General features: G+C 37.8%; 1 protein-coding gene across 1 annotated transcript in view; it reads right to left on the bottom strand.

Moving 5' to 3' along the window:
* The window catches only part of GDI2 (GDP dissociation inhibitor 2), a 61406-nt gene that overhangs the window by 1034 nt on the left and 45477 nt on the right, over positions 1–14895 (bottom strand). The window contains exons 7-10 of the mRNA XM_077169520.1: positions 4566–4665; positions 1671–1842; positions 293–437; positions 18–72 (exon numbers count right to left, since the gene is read on the bottom strand). Coding sequence (XP_077025635.1) covers positions 18–72; positions 293–437; positions 1671–1842; positions 4566–4665 — 472 coding nt within the window. The remainder of the gene's footprint in view (positions 1–17; positions 73–292; positions 438–1670; positions 1843–4565; positions 4666–14895) is intronic.

The raw sequence follows: 14895 nt of genomic DNA, 5'->3' as shown, positions 1-14895 counted from the left end.
CTAATCTCCACACTCACCTGGCTCTCTGTTCCCAAATCTTTTGGTACAAGGAGGTCACTGATGCTAACAAATCTGGAGGAGAAAAAGAATTGTGGCAGGTTAACTGACCTCACACTCAAATCACTGCTTTGCCTAAATCCAAAATCCAAGGGGATAAAACTGGGAGAGAGAAGATACTCTTCAGTAAGGATTACCATTCATCAGCCAAAGTTTGCTTTCATTTTCTCAAATTCACCTGTGCATAGAACTAAAATCAAATAATTCAGTCTACATAAATGAAAAAATCACTTACTTCTGTTCAATTGGTTCCAACAGCTCCAAAGCTGGTCTGATTTCTTTTTCAGGTTCTTTGGTTTCCACAGTTGTGCTAACTATGGCAATATACTTCCCTTGTGCTGCCACATTGTGTGCAAAAGAAATCATGCACACATAGATATCTGAAAACAAATAATACAATCTCATTTCCTAGCCAACTTTGTAAACCTTGGACATTTGTAACTTAGGTTTCACCCATATTTCATCTAAACAACTTGGAATAGTCACTACCTTCTAAGCTTAATTTCTATAGGAGACAAACAGGGTCATACAATACAAAGTACACAAATATTTAACAACTGGAATTTCTTTTAACCAATTAAATATTAAGGGTTAAAAAAATTATGGGTTTATTTGGCAGTGAATTACTGGACTTGAAAATATTTCTGCTCCCAGCTCTGTCATAGCAGTGAAAAACCTGGCAAACAAAAAACTACACTGAGATCTTTTTCCTTTCTGGATTTCACATTTGGAAAGATTTTGAAAAGCTAAGAAAGGATATATTAAGGGCTAACTGCCCCATTTATTAAAGTAATATAAAATAGTAAATCAGCATAAATTATGTTTGACTATTACAATAAAGTTATACAACTCCAGATATTCTACTTGGTCTGTACTCCACTATTCTAGGTAACTGTACATTTTCCAATACAGAAAGTAATTATTGAACTTCCCCTACTCTTTACAGATTTTCACAAATCCACTAACCTGCTTAGGAACCACTAAAGGATTATTTTAGTCCAAATTCTTTTGTTCTAGTGGCAATCTTCTTTGACTTGATTTTCTTATATAGAAAAATACAATACGACTCTTGTCTATTTAAAAGCCAATAACCTCTTAAGGAGAATTTTAGATAAGAGTTAGGGCTTCTAATTGAAAGATGGAAACACTGGTTGAAAATAACTTGCTTAAAGTAACATCAGAATTGTGATTTTAAAGCCAAGTCCTGATCTTTATCAAAGAAATAAAAGTTTTCTAAAAATTACATACATACTGAGGTTTACAAATGACAAAAAAAGGAGCTGTGTCAGCACAAAAAAGCAGTGGAGTCAGTTTAATAAGCATAGACCTCTATAGCACATGTCAGTACTCAGAGAAGTTTGTCTAGTTCATCTAGTTCAGCCTCTCTATTCTACAGGTCCAAAGTGATGTTTAAAAGTCAGACACAGAAGTGGGATCAGACCCTAGTCTAGTGTATCTGTTTCAACATATGCAAATCAAGGTCTCCTCAGCACATAAATATGACATTTAAAATACAGCATTCTATAACATGTAAAATTAGGAATTCGGAATAAAACACAAAGCAAATTAATCTAACAAAATTCTACAAACGTTGCTGGTATTCAAAAACCCACCTGACTTCCGATTGACTTGGTTCTGGGGAATAATGATCTGGCATGAATTTGCATCATTTGTGTTCTTGATTGGGTGGCTTAGGATACATATAACTCTGATCACCTGGCCCACTTTTTGTACTCGATCTTTTACATAACTAGGATCACAGATGAGCTGCTTACAACGAGCAATCTGTAACAAGACATTTAAAAATACTTGATAGTGTCCATGGTATTTTTAAAAAGTAGGTTGATGTAATTTTCCTCTGAAAATGGTCTGTTATCTTCATGACCTAATAAAAATAAGAATTAACTGTATTTATTTAACTGTAGGTAACCGGCTTTGCCTGTGATCCCTACAAATTCTCCTTAAATAGACACATGAATTAAAAATCCTATTTTTAAAATAGAATTGTTACACAGCGTTCAGGAGTAAAGTTTTAAAATGGGGCAGATCACGCTGGTGCAAGGGTAGCTCAGTGGAAGAGTTCTCACCTGCCATATCGGAGACCCGGGTTCAGTTCCTGGACCCTGTACTTCCCTCCAAGAAATAAATAAATAAAAATTGGGCAGATCAAGTTTCAAGTCTCGGCTCTATGTAACTTCTAAGTTCTGGTTAAACAGTGTCTATAAGGACTGTCAAGATGTGAGCATGCATATATACTGTATACCTGATATATAATAAATGCTTTAAAAAATACTAATATTGCAAACATACCAAAATCATTATGTTAAGGCTATGCTTTTCAAGTAAAACTTTAGCTGTGCATAACCTGCCAGACTTATAGTATTATAGCCTCCTTCTCTCATACCAAAGCCCTGAATGAAGAATGATGAAAGAAACTAGCAATAAAAAAGGACATTGAGATACCAGCTTAAATAATTTATTTATATCTCCTAAACTATTATACTCAAGGTACAAGGTAGTTAACAATTGATCTACCACAAGAATAAAGATTCAGATAGGCAACTAGTGAAAACAGATTATGTGGTTGGTCTTCAACCCATGGAAAAGTATCAGAAATATCTTATTTTTTTAAATTTAGTTTCAGTTTCTTTTTTGAGCAGCTCTACTTGCTAGGATTGATATTTAATGACTTCTATTCTTTTTTAGAGGTCTTCTAAAAACGGAAAATTTACGCTAAGGGTGCTACTGAACCTATTTATAAATCTAAGAAACATGATGGAATCTTACTGATAATTTCTCATATCTTGAAACATTTGGCTATTTCATCCTATTAGGAATTAAATAATAAAACAGAAGAGTGACAGAACTTATTAGAAAGATGTGACAAAAGAGAATAAAATTTCATGCTTCAATTTTTCTAACGGTATTGCCCACAACACTACAACTTCTTACAAAAGCATATAAAAGAATTAACACCATTTTCTATAGTCCACTTTTAGTTTTTAATAAACACAACTAAGAGTCACATTTTTTCACTTCCTACCCATAGTGGGCAAAGAGACAACGACTAAGAGAGAATGATGTCTGATTTCTCTTCATAGTTTGTAACTTCACTTAAAGTAGATGAGGTAATCATATGATGACAGAATCAAGATGAAATAGAAGGATGTTATAAAGAAGTTGCTTGAAGGGTTATTCAGGAAAATATATGGCCTACATTATAGATAACGACCCTACTAAGTAACACTTAAAAAGGTAAAAATACCTATCAAATAATAAATAAAGTCAAGCTCCTCTGGCACAGGGATTACATCCCAAAGTGATAACAACTAAGGACCATGAGGATAGAATGACTTGGTTCAAACTCCATGTCAGCCTCATTCAATTGTGTATCTTTGTGTAAGCTTCTTAATCTAATCCTCATCTGTAAATTGGAGACAGAAATGATTTGAAGAATAAATGAGATAATGCACATAATGCATTTGCTTTTGTTGCTTCACTATTATCACTTCACTAAAATACAGTGCTATATTTTTCTCCCTTATGCACATTCATCCTCTTAAATTGGCTACCAAATCCAATCTTCATTTGCAGGAAGTTTCTGTATTCCCACACAGTTTAACGCTTCAAGTTAAAAAAATAAATCTTTGATTTTTAGAATTTCAGGCATAAACAATAAAGCAAGATTTTGGAGCAAATCCTTTATTGAAAGAACAGTTGAAGAGAGAAACTAAGTAAAATGGCAAAAGAATTAAGCATTATGAGGATAAAAGGGAAAGAATGGATCTTTTCCCCCTATTATAAGGTGTGGTTTGCAGACCAGCAGCACTGACATCACCTGGGAGTTTGCAAGAAAATGCAGATCCATTTCAGAATGCCCCAATCATAATATGCCCTTTAACAAGATTTCCACTGGTTTACATGCAATTCAAATTTAAGAAACATAGGTCTAAATATCACTTGTATGGATGGCCAGCACTACAGATAAATACCAAATCAAGTAATGAAATGTTCACTATTGACCAACCCCAATTTCAGCCAATAAATTTTAAGTAGTGCAAATAGTACTACATTTAAATGAAAATGTGGGAAGTCAATACTCGACCACACTAAATAAATATAAAATACTCATCATATAAAGCTCATCTAGCATGTATATTTCAGTCCTAAAAGAGGGAGCAATTAACACAATATAAAGCCTATGTGGGCTTTTGAAAAACAAAGCACAGCAGGCTGTGCAAGGGTTGCTCAGTGGTAGAATTCTTGTCTGCAAATGCAGAAGACCTGCGTTCAATTCCCGGAGACTGCACATGCCAAAAATAGAAAAATAAAAAATAATAAAGCAAGCATTGATAATTAGTACCTAGTCACTGAATACCAAATTACTATAAAAACATCATATATGGTCCGGAAACTACCATTAATGATACAACGAAAGTAAGAAATTATTAGATACAATGAGTTTCCTTTTGAAAACATAGTATTTTTAAATTGTAAAAGCTACTTGCCTCTCCTTCAGATTTTACACCAATCACTCTTCCGTTCTGCACAATGATTTCATCAATTGGCTTATTCAGCATGTAGGTACCTCCATAAATAGCACTTAGCCTTAAAAAAAATTTAAATTCCAATTAGTAATTCAGAAATGTTTCCACTACTAATGTATTCTTTCTTAGAACTTAATGAATATACGAAATATGCATTTGCTCATAATGGCCTACTCCTCATGTAGATACATAAAACTCTGGCTGGCAGGGACTGAAGAGTGCCTAAAAAGGCAGAAACAGAAGGAGGAGAGATTCTTAAAGGTACCAACAGGTTGAGATTTTTATGTAGCTTATATGGTTTTTCCCTAAGGGAACAACCTCCCAACCCCTGCAACATGGGGCAGATAGAACACAAGCAGAATGATGCTGTCTTACTGATTGAAGATGCCTTAAGTAAGAAAAGAAATGAAATTTTTAAAAGAACACGCTTTAAGAACAAAGACTATATTAGGACGAAGGATTCATCAAAGCCATCAGACAAAACTGAACAGAAGACCTGGTCTAGTTTGCTAGCTGCCGGAATGCAACACACCAGAGACGGATTGGCTTTTAATAAAAGGGGATTTATTTTGTTGGTTCTTCAGAGGAAAGGCAGCTAACTTTCCACTGAGGCTCTTTTCTTACGTGGAAGGCACAGGATGGTCTCTGCTGGTCTTCTCTCCAGGCCCCTGGGTTCCAACAACTTTCCCCGGGGTGACTTCTCCAAAGACCTGGGCTGAGCTGCAAGTGCTGAGATGAGGAATGCCGAGCTGCTTACAGTGCTACGTTGCAATCTCCCATTTAAGCACCAGCCAATTAAGTCAGACGTCACTCATTGCAGCAGACATGCCTCCTAGCTGACTGCAGATGTAATTGGCAACAGATGAGGTTCACGCACCATTGGCTTATGTCCTCAGCAACAAGACTAGGTATGCTCACCTGGCCAAGTTGACAACTGAATCTAACTAACACATGTCCACCCCTTGTCAACTTGGCAACTTCAAGCATCACCTTAAACAGATGTAAAAAATTCTCTTGCTGTGAACCTGTGAATCTCAAAACAAGTCCGGTGCCAATAAGCAAAGGAAGATATTCACAGGATACAGATTTTCATTTCCATAGGGAGAAATTGGAAGAAACACAGATGTAAAATCTGCAGGGCAAGTGCCATGGGATTTCAAAGTCCAAAAGTCATTCATCCTTCGGCTATAGGAAGTGGCAGTCCCACCCCTTCCAAGGGCCTATGCAGTGGCCGGCCTCTTTCCAAATCAACCTCGGGGAACATCAAGGAGACCACCTCTGGGCTCCACTCTCTCCAGGCATCAGGGCCACCCCTGGGCTCTCTGCCATTTCTGGGGCACATGCTCAACCCCTCCACATGGTGGCAGCCAGGCTCTCCCAGTCCCCCAAGGAGCGTGCTACGCCTTTTCCAAGGCCCGAGGCTGCACAACTATTCCACTGCAATGAGAGGGGAGACTCATCCTTGCCCTTCAGGGTAAACTCACCCTCTCCACACATACAGGTGGGTCCACTCTCCTGGCCGAGGTTTCTTGGCTTCAGACCCGAACTTCCACGGTTCTCACTCTGCAAACTCCAATCTCTCCCTTTTGTGTCCTCCTTTGTCAAGATTGGCGGTGGTTTCATTTACACCAACAGTCTCTTCAAGTCCTCCAGGACTTCTCCATCAATCTCTTCACAGTTCTTCCAAAGTCTTCCCCTTAGCCATCCAAAACACCGTTCAAACATATCTGGCATTTGCAAACCGCAGCAGCACCCCACTCTCCGGTACCAAATCTGTTCTAGTTTGCTAGCTGCCGGAATGCAACACACCAGAGATTGGCTTTTAATAAAAGGGGATTTATTTTGTTGGTTCTTCAGAGGAAAGGCAGCTAACTTTCCACTGAGGCTCTTTTCTTACGTGGAAGGCACAGGATGGTCTCTGCTGGTCTTCTCTCCAGGCCCCTGGGTTCCAACAACTTTCCCCGGGGTGACTTCTCCAAAGACCTGGGCTGAGCTGCAAGTGCTGAGATGAGGAATGCTGAGCTGCTTACAGTGCTACGTTGCAATCTCCCATTTAAGCACCAGCCAATTAAGTCAGACGTCACTCATTGCAGCAGACATGCCTCCTAGCTGACTGCAGATGTAATTGGCAACAGATGAGGTTCACGCACCATTGGCTTATGTCCTCAGCAACAAGACTAGGTATGCTCACCTGGCCAAGTTGACAACTGAATCTAACTAACACAAGACCTATCCTAATAACGTATAAATCAAGAAAAAATAGAAAAAGCAGTTGATAGAAACAAGAGCCCAGACTAAAAGTCCCCAGATGTTAAAATATGCAAGGGCTTAAAGGTACCTATTAGGAATATGTTCATGGATAAATTTATTAAGTATGTTCAGAACAGTGAAAATGAATAAACAGGAAATTTCTTTTATTCACAAAGAAAAATGAAAACTATATGTGCTGATTTGAAACTGTTGTGTACCCCAGCAAAGCCATTTTCTTTAATCCTGAATCAATATTGTGAGTGAGATCTTTATTAAAGTTTCCATGGAGATGTGACCCACTCAAATGCGGGTGGACCTTTTGATTAGGTGGTTTCTAATGGACATGGGCCTCCACACATTGAAGGTGGGGTTTACTGGAGTCCTTTACGAGAGAACCATTTTGGAAAAAGCTTCAGAAGAAGATACAGAGAGAGATGTTTGTAGATGTAGGGAGAAAAAAAAGCCCTCAAGAAAGGTGTGTGAAATCAAAAACCAAAGGAAAAGCAGACACAAGGTATGTGCCTTCTCAGATCTGCCTTTCTTGAGTCAAGGTATCTTTCTCTGGATGCTCGACTTGGGACATTTTTATGGCCTTAGAACTGTAAACTTGTAACTAATAAATTCACTATAAAAGCGAACCTATTTCTGGTATACTGAACTCCCGACAGCATCAACAAATTAAACATTTTTAAAATACTGAAATTCTTTATTGAAAAAGTACAATATAGTTCCGGGTCAAGATGGCGGCTTAACAAAGTGCGCATTTTAATTCGTCCTCCAGAATGACTACTAAATAACCAGAAACAGTACAGAACAGCTCCCAGAGCCACAACAGTGACCAGACACACAGCGAATCCCAGTCTGGACCAGCTGGACAGGCTGCGAGCACCCCCCAGAACTGTGAGTTCCCAAAGCTGCGGCGGCCAGGACCCCTCCCCAACAGGCCACTTCCCAGAGGGGAAAGGAAAGAACTTTACCAGCAGCAGGGACTGGGCACAATCAAACGCCAATTGTGGAATTAATTAACAAATTCTGACTACTAAAAATAGGCCCCCAGCTTAGGTGAACCTGATCAAAGCAGAGGCTGCTCATTTTTGCCCTGGTGCCAAGGGGGAAGGACTGACAGAAAAAGGGGGGGAAAAAAGAAGGAAACAGAGGTTTTTGTGGCTGTGTATCTACAAAGGCTTGACTGCCTCTGGATACAGCGGCAGGACTTTTCAGGCTGTAACTGCCCCAGGCATAGGCAGAAGTGAGTTCTTTTGGGGGCTTATCTGGAGCCTGGGCCTTCCCCAGGGGAGGGGTGAAGGCCCACCCAGGTGGAATCCCTCCATCAAGGAATTCAGACACCAGGGCTTGGTCATTTGAAGCCATTAAAAACAGCCTACAACCTCTCCTCTGTCTCCACCACACCCCCAGCAGGGAGAGTCTGCCAAAGTTAAAGGTACCACATCATCTTATGCTGGTGGGACTTGCAGTCAGACAAGCGCCACATACTGGGCAGGATAAGAAAAACAGAGTCCAGAGACTTCACAAGAAAGTCTCTCAACCTCAGGGAAAACTGACACAGGTGACTCTTTCCACCTGACAGGAGGCCAGTTTGGTCTGGGAAAATCTGGCTGAGGTCTATAATATCTAAGTAGACCCTCCTAAGTGTGTGTGGGGGAAAGGCACCACACAAGCAGGGCAAGAAACAAGAACACAAGAACTGAAAAATTCTACTCTGTTAAACAAAACTTAAACTAAAGGTCCAGATAAAGCTGAACGGAATGTCAAAGAACAGATAGACAACAAATTCATCCAGCAAGAAAACCCTAGGTTAAAGAAGTGAAAGCAATCTCCAGAATAAACTAATTAAGGTAATTAAATGCCTAGATGCCAGCAAAAAATAACAAATCACACTAGGAAAATTGAAGATATGGCCCAGTCAAAGGAACAAACCAACAATTCAAATGACATACAGGAGCTGAAACAATTAATTCAGAATGTACGAACAGACATGGAAAACCTCATCAAAAACCAAATCAATGAATTGAGGGAGGATATAAAGAAGGCAAGGAAAGAACAAAAAGAGGAAACTGAAAGTCTGAAAAAACAAATCCCAGAACTTATGGAATGAAAGACACAGTAGAAGAGATGAAAAAAACAATGGAAACCTACAATGGTAGATTACGAGAAACAGAACATAGGATTCCTGAACTGGAGGACAGAACATCTGAAATCCGACAAGAAACAAACTATAGGGAAAAAAATGGAAAAATATGAGCAGGGACTCAGGGAATTGAAAGAAAATATGAAGTGCACGAATATACGTGTTGTGGGTGTCCCAGAAGGAGAAGAGAATGGAAAAGGAGGAGAAAAACTAATGGAGGAAATTATCACTGAAAATTTCCCAACTCTTATGAAAGACTTAAAATTACAGATCCAAGAAGTGCAGCGTACCCCAAAGAGAATAGATCCAAATAGACATACTCCAAGACATTTAATAATCAGAATGTCAGAGGTCAAAGAGGAAGAGAGGATCTTGAAAGCAGCAAGAGAAAAGCAATCCATCACATACAAGAGAAGCCCAATAAGACTATGCGCAGATCTCTCAGCAGAAACCATGGAGGTGAGAAGACAGTGGGATGCTACATTTAAGATACTAAAAGAGAAAAACCACTAACCAAGAATTCTATATCCAGCAAAACTGTCCTTCAAAAATGAGGGAGAAATTAAAACATTTTCAGACAAAAAAATCACCGAGAGGATTTGTGACCAAGAGACCAGCTCTGCAAGAAATACTAAAGGGAACACTAGAGACACATACGAAGACAAAAGAGAAAGGTGTGGAGAAGAGTGTAGAAAGGAAGACTATGAGTAAAGGTAAAAAGGAAAATTAGATATGACATATAAAACCCAGAAGGCAAAATAGTAGAAGAAAGTACTACCCATGCAATAATAACACTGAATGCTAATGGATTAAACTCTCCAATCAAAAGACATAGTCTGGCAGAATGGATTAAAAAACAGGACCCATCTATATGCTGTCTCTACTCAAAGGACACGAGGCCAAGGACACAAATGGACATTTACACACCAATGTTTATAGCAGCATTATTTACAATTACCAAGAGATGGAAACAGCCAAAATGTCCATCAACAGATAGTTGGCTAAACCAACTGTGACATTTACATAAGATGGAATATTATGCAGCTCTAAGGCAGAATAAAGTTATGAAGTACGTAACAACATGAATGAACCTTAAGGACATTATGCTGAGTGTGATTAGCCAGAAACAAAAGGACAAATACTGTATGGTCTCACTGATACGAACTGACATTAGTGAATAAACTTGGAATATTTCCTTGGTAACAGAGACCATCAGGAGATAGAAATAGGGTAAGATATTGGGTAATTGGAGCTGAAGAGATACAGATTGTGCAACAGGACTGAATATAAAAACTCAGAAATGGACAGCACAATATTACCTAACTGTAATGCGATTATGTTAAAACACTGAATGAAGCTGCATATGAGAATGATAGAGGAAGGAGGGCTGGGGCATAAATGAAGTCACAAAGAAAGATAGACGATAAAGATTGAGATGGTGTAATCTAGGAATGCCTTGAGTGTATAATGATAGTGACTAAATGTACAAATTTAAAAAATGTTTTTGCATGAGGAAGAACAAAAAGAATGTCATTACTGCAGTGTGCTGAAAATAGATGGTACTTAATATTTTAAAATTTCAACTAATGTGTGAGACTAAAGCAAAAAATGTTTCTTTGGTACAAATCTATACTTTGACTAGTGCATCTCCTAATATAACTTATGTGGATAGTTGATTGAACACCTTAAGTACATGGAACTTTGCATAGGATATGAGATTTTGTTGGTTTGTCCAGGTGATGCCCTGATGAATCCCAGAGTGATTTGATCAGTGAGTGGAAAAGTATTCCCCTCCGGGGAATGGTGAGAACGGGGGGGAAAACTCAACCTCCCCAAGTTGAATTCTTGATATTCTCACAAGCATGAGAGAATTTTGGTTGTGGACAACCAAAACTATAGGCTGAGCCCCCAGTCTTGGGGTTTGTTCATATGAAGCTTAACCCCACAGGGGATAGGTCAAGCCTACTTAAAATTAAGCCTCAGAGTCACCCCCAAGAGAACCTCTTTTGTTGCTCAGAAGTGGCCTCTGTCTCCAGCCAACACAGCAAGCAGACTCACCACCCTCCCCCTGTCTACGTGGGACATGACTATCAGGGGGTGTGGATCTTCCTGGCAGTGTGGGACAGAAATCCCAGAATGAGCTGAGACCCAGCATCAAGGGACTGAGAAAAACTCTAGAATGAGCTGAGACCCAACATCAAGGGATTGAGAAAATCTTCTCGACCAAATGGGGGAAGAGTGAAATGAGACAAAGTGTCAATGGCCAAGAGAATCCAAACAGAGTCGAGAGGTGATCCTGGAGGTTATTCTTATGCATTAAGTAGATATCACCTTGTTATCCAAGATGTAAGGGAAAGGCTGGAGGGAACTGCCTGAAAATGTACAGCTGTGTTCCAGTAGTCATGTTTCTTGAAGATGATTATATAATGATATAGCTTTCACAATGTGACTTTGTGATTGTGAAAACCTTGTGTCTAATGCTCCTTATATCTACCTTGTCAACAAAAGAGAGGAACATATGTAATAAAAATAAATAATAGGGGGAACAAATGTTAAAATAGATTTAGTTTGAAATGCTAGTGATCAATGAAAGGGATCAGTAAGGGGTATGGCCTGTAAAATTTTTTTTTTCTTTTTTTGTTTGTTATATTTTTCTGTTGTCTTTTTATTTCTTTTTCTGAATTGATACTAATGTTCTGGGAAATGATCATGATGATGAACATGCAACTATGTGATGATATTGTGAATTGCTGAATGTATGTGTTGGGAATGTTTGTGTCTTGTATTTTTTTTTAATTAATAAAAAAAAAGAAAAAGTACAATATAAAAATTTTAAAAATCATTGACTGGGATTACAAATAGCAGAAAAGAAAAGGGTCAATGAACCTGAGGTCAGATGAGTAAAAGCTATTCAATATGAAGCATAGAGAGGAAAAAAAAAAAAAGATCAGTTTCAATAACATGGAATAATACCAACCACCTAAAATATAAGAAAATGGAAGGGATGGGCCATGGTGGCTCAGCAGGTAACAGTGCTTGCCTGCCATGCCCGAGGACCCGGTTTCGATTCCCGGTGCCTGCCCATGAAAAAAAAAAAAAAAAAAAGAAAATGGAAGGACAACTGAAAATATGGGACCAAAAATATGGGAATATCTAAAGAAATAATGATTTAAAAGTTCCCATATTTGATAAGAACAATTAACTTACAGATCCTCAAAATTTAGCAAATCCCAAGCAAAACCAACTGTAGGCACATCCTAGTGAAACTGCTGAAACCCAAAGAAAATCACAAATGCTTGAAAGCAGCCAGAGGAGAAACACTTTATCTACAAGTAAAGGACTGCAGTTAGCAATAACAGGAAACCTCTCATGAGAAATAAAGGAGTCTGTAAAGTCAAAGAATAGTAACTTTGAAGTGCTCAATGAAAAATATCTTTGGTTAACAAAAACATCTGTCAAAACTGAAGATGATATATAAAACATAACTCAAAGTAGATCAAACAACTAAATATAAGAGCCAGTACCATAAAGCTCCTAGAAGAAAATGTAGGGAAACATTTCAAGACCTAGTAATAAGAGGTAGCTTCCTAAACTTTACACCAAAAGCAGTGGCAACAAAAGAAAAAATAGATAAATGGGAATTTCTCAAAATAAAATGTTTTTGTGCCTCAAAAAACTCTGTCAAAATACAAAAAAAGGAAACTAAACAAAAGACTTTGTCAAAAAGGTGAACAGGCAGCCAATTCAATGGGAGAAAATATTTGGAAATCACACATCAGATAAAGGTTTAATATCCTATATATATAAAGAAATCATACAACTCCACAACAAAAGAACAAATAATCCAGTTATAAAATGGAGTAAAGAAAACAAAATGGACTAAAAATATGAAAAGGCATTTTTCTAAAGAGCAAATGCAGATGGCTCAAAAGCACATACAGAGAAGTTCATTTTTATTAGGTGTAAGGGAAATACAGTTCAAGAGTACAATGAGATACAACTTCATACCTGCAAGAATGGCTGGAATTAAATAAATGCTGAAGAGGATGTGCAGAAATTGGGACACTTATGCACTCCTGGTGGGAATATATAATGGTACAGCTGCTATGGAAGGCATTTTGGCAGTTCCTTAGAAACTAAACATCAAGTTGCCCTATGACCCAACAATACTACTACTCAGTATATACCCAGAAGAAACTGAAAGCAGTGACACAAATAGACATCTGTATACCAATGTACAGGGAAAAAACTGCTATTGCATGCTATGGGCTATATTTAACAAGAAAAAATCCACAGTATCACAGCAACAGCAGGGGTAAATAATGAGGGGAGGGACAAGAGTTGAGAGGCAAATTAAAATGAAAACACAACATATCAAAATTTATGGGATGCAGCAAAGGCAGCGCTAAGAGGGAAGTTTAGAAGAAAGGGCAAAAACAGAGGAATTAACTGTCCAGTTGGAAGAACTAGAGAAAGAACAGCAAACTAAGCCCAAAGTAAGCAAAAGAAAAGAAACAACGAAGATTAGAGCAAAAATAAATGAAATTGAGAACATGAGAACAATTGAGAAAATCAACAAAACAGAAGTTGGTTCTATGAGAAAATCAGTAAGATTGATGGACCTTAGCGAGGCTGACAAAAAGAAGAAGAGAGAGGATGCAAATAAATAAAATCAGAAATGGAAGAGGAGATATAACCACTGACCCCTGCAGAAATAAAGGAAGTAAAGAGAGGATACTATGAACAACTTTATGCTAACAAATTCGACAATGTAGATGAAATGGACAACTTCCTAGAAGGGCATGAACAACCAACGTTGACTGAAGAAGAAACAAATGAACTCAACAAACCAATCACAAGTAAAGAAATTGAATCAGTCATTAAGAAGCTCCCAAAAAAAAAGTCCAGAACCAGATGGCTTCACATGTGAATTCCACCAAACATTCCAGAAAGAATTAGTACCAATCCTACTCAAACTCTTCAAAAAAATTGAAGAGGAGGGAAAGCTACCTAACTCATTCTATGAAGCCAACATCACCCCCATACCAAAGCCAGACAAAGATATTACAAGAAAAGAAAACTTCAGACCCATCACTCTAATAAACACAGATGCAAAAATTCTCAACAAAATTCTTGCAAATCAAATCCAGCAGCACATTAAAAGAATTATACACCAAAACCAAGTAGGACTCATCCCAGGTATGCAAGGATGGTTCAACACAAGAAAATCAATTAATGTAATACATCATATCAACAAATCAATGCAGAAAAACCACATGATCATCTTGATTGATACAGAAAAAGTATCTGACAGAATTCAACATCCTTTCCTGTTGAAAACACTTCAAAGGATAGGAATAGAAGGAACTTCCTCAAAATGATAAAGGGAATATATGAAAAACCCAGCTAATATCATCCTCAATGGGGAAAAACTGAAAACTATTCCCCTAAGATGAGGAACAAGATAAGGATGTCCACTGTCACAACTGTTATTCAACATTGTGTAGGAAGTTCTACCCAGAGCAAGTAGACAAGAAAAAGAAATATAAGGCATCAAAATTTCAAAGGAAGAAGAAAAGCTCTCACTATTTGCAGATGATATGATACTGTATGTCGAAAAACCCGAAAAATCCGCATCAAAACTACTAGAGCTAATAAGTGAGTATAGCAAAGTGGCAGGTTACAAGATCAACACTCAAAAAATGTGTAGTGTAATGAACTACACATGAAGTAGTAATGAACTAGTAATGAACAATCTGAGGGGGGAAATCAAGAAAAAAATTCCATTTACAACTGCAACCAAAAGAATAAAATATTTATGAATAAGTTTAACTAAGGATACAAAAGACTTACACAAAAAAAAACTACAAGCAATTCTTAAAGAAATCACAG

Source organism: Tamandua tetradactyla, chromosome 7, assembly GCF_023851605.1.
Source record: "Tamandua tetradactyla isolate mTamTet1 chromosome 7, mTamTet1.pri, whole genome shotgun sequence".
Lineage (NCBI taxonomy): Eukaryota > Metazoa > Chordata > Mammalia > Pilosa > Myrmecophagidae > Tamandua > Tamandua tetradactyla.
Note: the sequence above shows the minus strand (reverse complement) of the source record. Positions and strands in the feature narration are given on the sequence as shown.